The sequence below is a fragment of the Hyaena hyaena genome, unplaced genomic scaffold (genome assembly GCF_003009895.1).
Source record: "Hyaena hyaena isolate Hyena2069 unplaced genomic scaffold, ASM300989v1 scaffold_364, whole genome shotgun sequence".
Classification (NCBI taxonomy): Eukaryota; Metazoa; Chordata; class Mammalia; order Carnivora; family Hyaenidae; genus Hyaena; species Hyaena hyaena.
This window is the reverse complement of record NW_024080996.1, coordinates 680,788-689,149: the sequence shown is the minus strand read 5'-3', so window position 1 is coordinate 689,149 and position 8,362 is coordinate 680,788. Positions and strand designations below refer to the sequence as shown.

Below are 8,362 nucleotides of genomic sequence, written 5' to 3'. Positions count from 1 at the left end.
TATCTCAACACTCTCCACCTCTCACTCTGTACCAGTCACGCTAACCTTCTTGCTGTTTCTCAGCCAGACATATAACCACTTTGGAGTGATTGTACTTGCTGTTCCCTCTACCTGGAACACTTAACTCTCCTTTCAAGATTACAGTAGCTAGTTCATCATCTAAAGGAAGTTTGCATTGGCGACTTTGATCAAAAGTACCTCAGTGAAACCTTCTCTAGTCAGCCTCTCTAAAATGTCATTTCCCCTCCCAACTCATTGTTTATCTTCTTTCTCTTCTCTTATTCGACAGTATTCATCAGCATTAGGCACATTTACTTACTTATGTTTTTATCTGGTTACTTCTCATCATATTACAAATTTCATGAACAAGGGATATTTATTTTGTTCACTGCTGTATATTTCTAGTGCCCAGAACAGTACTGGTATATAAAAAGCCTTCAATATGTTAAATGAAAGAATGAATGGATACTTCACATGATGAAGCGTCCCACAATTATAGTATTGCTTGGAGCAGAGAGGATGACCATTCATGAGGCCTCGCTGTTCAAATATAAGGATATGTACTAAATAGTTTTATAAATGTAATGATGTGTGCACAGGATGGGTGTGATTTACTGTTAGTTTAGTTTGTTCCTTGAGGAAGCCCTACAAGACCCAGTTTTTCCCATCCTTTTCCCGTTTCCCTCTATTCGGAGCCCTGGCCCTCCGAGTCAGCGCTTTTCAGTTCAACGTAACCTTTTCCCGCAAGTTTTGGGCTGGTCTTCATCTCTGCACCAGGGGCCGGACACACCTTGACTCTCGCATTATTCAGCAGCCCCGCGAACTCAACTCGTTCCCGCCCTGTTCCTTGCATCTTCTGAAGCCCCGCCCCCCGAATCCAGACACGAAGCGGAAGTGACGTTCCTGCGGAGCTCGAAGTCCCGCCCCTCACGCTTTCCCATCTCCGGGGAGGGACCACAAAACCGGAAGGGGCCGATACATGGCCACCGAAGGGCGGGGCCGGGCTTGGCGCGGCCCGCCAGCCCTACCGAAAGTGACGGTTTGCTAGAGGTGGTTACCTTGGAAGCCCGAGTAGTTTGAATGTGTGGCGACCTGTGTACCGGTAGTTGTTCGGTGCTATTTCAGCAGGACTGGGATCCCCGAGGCCTCAGAAACAGGCTTTTATCTGGCTCGGGACTCCCCGGCGTTCAGCACTTCCCCCCATAACCGGAGAGCAGTTATTTGGACTCTGCCTCAGACCCAGGTTCCCACCCGGACCCTACCAGCCGCCTTCCTCTCTGGCTGCTACGGTCGTTCCTCCCTTTCATCGCGGTGCCACCAGTGGGCACAGTCTTCTTTCAGTAGATCCCTTTTCTCTCCCCTTTCATCCCCGTCCCTTGCAGAAGGCAGTCTTTAAACCTATCCTTTTCCTTTCTTCCCATTTCCTTCTCCAGAATTCTTGTTCTTTGACTGCCTGGCAGGCTACTTACTGCCTCCTCCCAGGCTTCTCGCCTTTTTAGGAGCCTGTCGCTCATGGATTAGGAGGTTGAGCTTTTAACGCAGTCGCTTGAAGATTTTAAGCTTCTCCTTTCTCCTAAAACAGGGGTCACAGATGCCAGGAAGGATGGCCCCCCTCAAGAAGCCTCGAAATGCCACAAGGTTGCCCCTGGCTTTAAACCCTCTGAAGAGCAAGGACGTCTTGGCAGTGCTGGCTGAGAGGAACCAGGCTATAGTGCCAGTTGGGGCCTGGGTGGAGCCTGCCTTGCCAAATAGTTCGGAGGTCCCAGCATATGTGAGTGTCAGCTTGATGCCGATATGGTGGGGTTCCTCCCCTGTTTGTGTTTGTTCATTTGTTTCTTTATTTCTTCATATTAGCCTTCTCTAAATCCCTGGTGCTTAGATAAAGATGAACTGTCTCGGGGATGTCCTTTCTATTCCATTCTAAATAGTTCTTGCCTTAGGATTGCAGAACAAACACGTACTTGCCTAAACTTTATTTCACAGACTCTTGATTGCTTGCTGTGCACCAGACATGAGCACTGTCTGTATCGTCTGGACACCCTGCAACTAGTAGAGATGACAATTGCCACACTTAAAGTAACATCAATTGATTGCTTGAATTTCAAGTTCATTAGTTGAAATGATTGATAAGTGTGTGATAGAGTCTGTAAGATTCAGATATAATGTCCATGGAGACAAGGACCTTTATATTTTGTTCATTCCTGACCTGTCCTATAGTATGGCTTGAGGAAGTATTTGTGGAATGAATGAATGTGGAAATGTAGCCTATGTTAGTCCTTAAAAAATGGAAATGCTGTCTAAGTATAAATCATAGAAGAGCATTTCAGATGAAGGGAAACTTTTGCAAAGTTTACATGTGTGCCTGTTTACATAATAACTCTCGTATGTACCAATTAACACAGGACAATTTTGTAAGATTTTTGATAGTCTTTCACCAAACTGTGCCCCTTAACTATTTGTTGGAATTTTCTTGTGACATTTACCACATTATATTTATAGGAAGCTGCTTGCATATCTCCTTTTCCTGATGGAGTGTGAGTTTCCAGAACACAAGGAAAAAAATCTCATTTTTTACCATCCCCAACTTTGTCTTAGTGCCTGATAAATATAGGCACTTGGCAAATATTTATGGAATGCACAAATTGTGTGAAGGTCTTCTGAGTATCGACAAAATGCTGAACATGAGATGAAAAACAGGAGTAGTCCTTGTTCTCAGAGAAGAAACGAGACATGTTTAAAGTCTTAAATAACAAAGCAATGTCATATATTCATTTTGTTTTTTATACCTATGTACATATGTATTTATTTATTCCTCTTCTGCCTATTTCCAGAAAGGATTTTAAGTGTCTAAGTAGTATATGATTCAGTGCTATGACTGTGATACTTCAGGAAGATAGGACTTTGGGCTGATGTGATACAGTCAAGTTTAATGAGGAATTTAGAGGGGCACCTGGGTGACTCAGTTGGTTGAGCGGCCGACTTCAGCTCAGGTCATGATCTCACGGTTGTGGGTTCGAGCCCCAGGTCGGGCTCTGTGCTGACAGCTCAGAGCCTGGAGCCTGCTTCAAATTCTGTGTCTCCCTCTCTCTGCCCTTTCCCCACTCATGCTCTGTCTCTCTCTGCCTCTCAAAAAATAAATAAATGTAAAAAAATATATAAAAAAAAGTATTTAGATAACCAAAGAAGGAGGAGGATTCTCCAGTTAAGGAGAATGTGGAGTAGGAAGTGAGCAAGGTGTATTCAGGATTCTAAGGGTAGATTAGATTGATTGGAGAGGAAAGTTTAGTAGCGGGATGGTGGTAGATAGGATTGTGGAAAATAGGAACTGTGGGGAACCACAGGAAATTTTGGATAAGGGATTGACTTCGTTCATTGTTTAATATTTACAGACAAATGTGATGATAAAACACTGTTCTGATTAGATTAATTGCTTCAAAAATTTTCCGAGGTGAGAGATAGATTGGCTCCTGTGGGGAAAAATTAGGATAGAATTGTAACAATTTAGCCATGAAGTATGGCACCAAGACTTGTTTAATGATAAGGAATAGAGAGAGAAAGCCTTAAAAAAGGGTGGTTAAAGTAGGAATGAAAAGGGATAAATGTAAGAAACATCCCAGAAGAATTAGTAAAGTTTGGTACAAAGGTATTCTGGTATTTAAGTTATTGACCCCTCATTTTCATTGCTCAAATTATGACATCTTTGTAACGTAGCGTCAAAATGCCAAAAAATCACCACAGTTTTCTTTCTATATGTTAAAAAGAATTGAGTCTCATGTTCCCAAACATTAACTCAAAATATTAGTCTTGGAAAATATATGTTTCCTTTGCCTCACTTAAAGAATTTTGATTAGTACCAGTCAATGGCAATTTGATCAAGCATCTCATAGGACTTTTTACCAATTTAGCATTTGTAATGGTAATGGCATTGGTAACAGTCTGGGGAATCCACCCTTATCAACAGATTCAGCTTCTGTCAGCTCAGAATAAATGCTGAATAGTTACTTCTAAAGTATGGTAGACCAATATCATGCTTATTCAAAAGGGAAACTCCTAATCATTTTTGTCCCCGAAATTTCAAGGAGCTCTTAAGATTCCTAAGAATACCATAAGCTTCAACCTCCCTTTCCATTAATTAAATTAGCATCAAAGGACACTGCTATTCTATCAGCATATGTGGCTGTCACATTATTTTATGATTTACGTGATTATCTGTTGTTGTATAACAAACTGCCCCAGATCTTAGTGGCATAAAGCAAATTATACTGTGTGTCAGGATTTAGAGCAGGGAACGGTGAGGATGGCTTGTCTACAACACAATGAAGCTTCAGTGGGGACAGCTGAAAGAGCTGGAGATGTCTGGGAGGACTATACTGGATTCTGGCTATTGGTTGGATTTCTTGTTTCCTCTTCACCTGGCCTCTACTGGGCTGTAATGTCCAGGATGACTTTCTTACTCACATGTCTGGCACTTGGTCCAGGATGACCAGAATGGCTGGGGGATTGCTTGGACGCGTTCTCTTTCCACATGGTTTCTCTAGTTGGCTAGTTTGGGCTTCCTTTCAGCATGGTGGTCTCAGGGTAGAAGTCTTACATGGTGGCTCATTTCCCCTAGGAAGTCCAAGAGCACTCCAAAAGCCATAGGTGGAAGTTGCTTTGAGACTTTGCTTGAGAAGTCATGGAGCCAATGCTTCTGCCTCATTCTGTTGGATATACAGAGCCAGACTACAGTCAGTATGGGAGATTATTACACAAGAGCATAGAAACTGGGAGGCTTGATTCACTGGGGGGAGAAGGGGAGATCATCTTTGGAGACTACTGTGAATACTAAACATAAGTTTCATCATATGTGAATTATCCAGAAATGTTCTTTGGTTGTTGTGAGAAACACTTCTTTCTATATTGTCCCCTTGGATAGTCCTTAGGTTATAAAACGTCTATGAGGATTTAGTTGTACAATTGAAACAATATGAGGAGTTAGTTGTACAATGGAAACAATATTTCCTTTTGCTTAACCCAGTATTTCTCAAATTTATTTGACTTTGGGAATCTCTTAATGTCCCAAAACATGAGACAATGTTCTTGGGTTCTGGTTGCCCTATAAAGTGGTGTTTACTAAGCAAAATATGTTTCTATAATATGCTACACTCTTACCTTTGGTTTACAGTTAAGATTCACAATTTGAAATCAGTCATACACATAGTAAGATGTTTGATAATCTCAGCATGGGGGTAAAAGAGGGGCAGACAGACAATGGAAGTAAAAGAGGAAGGATGGCTTTAATTTTCTGGGGCTTGAGTTAATTTCGGTTCAGGCTTTACTACAGATATCTCTCCTTTGGAATTATTTTACCCAATTGTTCTTTGATATTTGTTTTATACACTCTATTCCTATGGTATATATTCATGTAGAATATGGGATAGACTTCTTGGAAAATTTAATTTTAATTGGAATTTAAATTCTTTTGCTTTTGAGAGTTAATGACTGCCTTATGAAATATTTGAGGCACCCTTCTGAATTAGAATTTGGAATCACTGTGTTAGAAGAAGGGCTGGAGAGGAGTATGATCTTATTTATTTGAAGGTTTCTTATGAAAGAGACGTAATCAAGAGAAAAGCAGTTAACAGTAGAGGGTATAAGTATTGGAGTCAGAGAAACTTGTAGCTCTGATACTTGCCTGATGTAGGATCTTGGGCTACTTAAAGATGAATCTTTCTGAGCCCCAGTTTCCTCATCTTTAATAGGAAGGATAAGAATACCTTCTCTTGGAGGTAGTTTTAGGGATTCAGTGTTATGATGTGGTTAAAGTGCTTGTCTTGTAATAAATCTTTAATAATAGTAACTGCTTGGGGCACCTGGGTGGCTCATCGGTTGAGCATCTGACTCTTGGTTTCGGTTCAGGTCATGATCCCAGAGTCATGGGATCAAGCCCCAAGTTGAGTTCTGTGCTGAGCATGGAGCCTACTTAAGATTCTCTCTCTCGCTCTGCCCCTTTTCCTTGCTTGTGCTCTCTCTCTCTCTCAAAAAAAACAGTAACTGCTTTTAATTATGCCTGTGGTTGTTATTCAAAGCTTTCAGAGGAAGTCAGTACTGATTAGGGACTCAAATGGGATAAAATGTTCTAGATTGTTTAGAATATATTTTAGATTTGGGCATTACACAAATATTGAGCACCTTTATATTCAAGGCCCTGTGTTATATACTGAGGGGGAAACAAAGGAGAATTAAATACATTTCCTGCCCTCATAGTGTACCTAATCTAATGGGGGACTTGAGGAGTATTACACTCAATGTTAATAAGACAGAGAGGTACTACAGCATAGGAGAGCTCAGAGGAAGAACTGATTATGGAAGGTAGGTGGTTATTAGATGGTCTTAAAGAATGAGTAGACCTTTACTAGATGGAGATGACAGGAAGGTTAAAAATAGAGCATAAATCTGAGTGTGAAGGCATTTTATAATAGGACATATTTGGTGAGTGGTGAGCAATTTGGTGTATCTGGACTGTCTTATTCATTTTAGAAAATGTGTAACATAAGACAGGCTTGAATTGGTTCATTAAGAATTAGTGAAGGCAACTTTAGTTATAACTAAAAGCTATAACTTTTAGTTAGTTTAGTTTTTCAATTTAGTGAAAATTAAGATTTGACTTGAGTACACAAATTCCAATTTTTAGTTTATGATTTGGTTTGAGTTCTTGGTACTCATCAGCTATATCTAGATTATCAGCTCTGAACTCCTGTGATTTCCTTACTATACTGGAGATTTCGGATTATAGAACTGAATTATTTTGTCAGGATTGTATCTTGACTGCTTTGTGCTTAAAACAGTCCTAACGGGCAAAACTGCTGACATTTAAGTTTATTTTCTTTTATCTTTCAAGACTTCAGCACATATAATTGAAGAAGAACTAAAGGAACAGCTAAGAAAAAAACAAGAAGCTCTGAAGCATTTTCAGAGACAAGTCAAACACCGAGTAAATCAACAAATGAGGCTGAGAAGAAAGCAACAGCTTCAGAGATCTTATGTAGCAGTGAGTTCAAAAGAAAAGCTGTATTTTATTCTTATGTTGTTCTGGCTCATTTTTTTTGCTTTCACCAAATAATCAAAAACAATGTCAGAATTTTGGATTTGGGTTTGAATTTTGGCTTTGATGCTTACTAGCTCTGTCACCTTGGGCTTATTACTTAACTTCTCTGTACTGTAGTTTCTTTATAAAATGAGGCTATGGTACTTGTCTCACAGTGTTGTTAGGAGAATTAGACAGAATTATTAGCACATTATGGGTGCCTGGGAAATGTTAGTTTCTTTGTTTGCTAAAGCTTTCACCTTTCTGCCCTTGACCCTGACTTAAAGTCTTTTGGGATGCTTATAGGCATTATTTGATTGTTTTGGCCTGGAGCGGAATCTCACTAGAAGAATCTCAATCTTTCTTCCTTTGTGTAGGCAGAAAAAGAAGGCTCTATAGCCATGCAATCCTCAGATCCAGCACATTTAACTCCTAAAAGAACAAGTGTTTTTCCAAAGAACTTGAATGCTGCTATTGGAAGTGCTAGGTTACCTCCTTCCCAGATGCTTGGGGACGGACTAGAAGATAGAGAGAATCAGAATGAATTATTTCAACAACAAGCCCAGGCTGTAAGTACATACTCTTTTTATGCCTATGATTTTCTTTAGACACACAACGTATCTAGAATATGAAATAGAGATTAGGAGGTATCACACTCAAATTCACTTTTAATTACCTTTTATTTATTTATTTATTTATTTATTTATTTATTCATTCATTCATTCATTCTTTTTACCTTTGTAAAGTGGGGAATGGCGGAATGATGTTTATTTTTTATACATATTTTAAACTTATTTATTTTCGGTAAGACAATTTAGGACCATCTAAAGGAAGGTGCCAGAGTGTTAGAGTTAAAAACTTATGAGAGAGCTTTAAGTTAAAGAACATAGATTTTTTTCCCAATTATACTGGAATTGTGTTATGGGTAAATTATTGTTTGTGGAATATGGACAGAACTGATTCCTAACCTCTTTTGCAAAAAAGTACAGTACGTATATGGGGCATTTCATTCATTATTTTTGTCTCTTTTTCCTCTTTTCTATCCTTTAGTCTGATAATCATAACAAATAGATCTATAGGTTGAGTAATAATATGGTAAACTCTTGACATAGAATTTTTTTTGAATAACATATCCTAAGTAATTGATTTTACATATCTGTTATTTAAAAATTAACCACATGAGTAGATTCCTCCGTTCTGAAATCATGTGAGATCACACACTCAACTCTCCTTAGTGTACCTGAGCTTTTTGTCCAGGTGCTACCATATTCTTCACTGTCCAGTTGATACCATATT

General features: G+C 39.4%; 1 protein-coding gene across 1 annotated transcript in view; it reads left to right on the top strand.

The window, feature by feature from the left end:
* The first annotated feature begins 979 nt into the window (after positions 1-979).
* Positions 980-8,362, top strand: part of CCDC15 (coiled-coil domain containing 15) — an 87,792-nt gene continuing 80,409 nt past the window's right edge. Inside the window, exons 1-4 of the mRNA XM_039250243.1 lie at positions 980-1,243; positions 1,583-1,771; positions 6,881-7,030; positions 7,444-7,635. Of these exons, the coding sequence (XP_039106174.1) occupies positions 1,592-1,771; positions 6,881-7,030; positions 7,444-7,635 (522 nt within the window). The 5' untranslated portion in view covers positions 980-1,243; positions 1,583-1,591. The remainder of the gene's footprint in view (positions 1,244-1,582; positions 1,772-6,880; positions 7,031-7,443; positions 7,636-8,362) is intronic.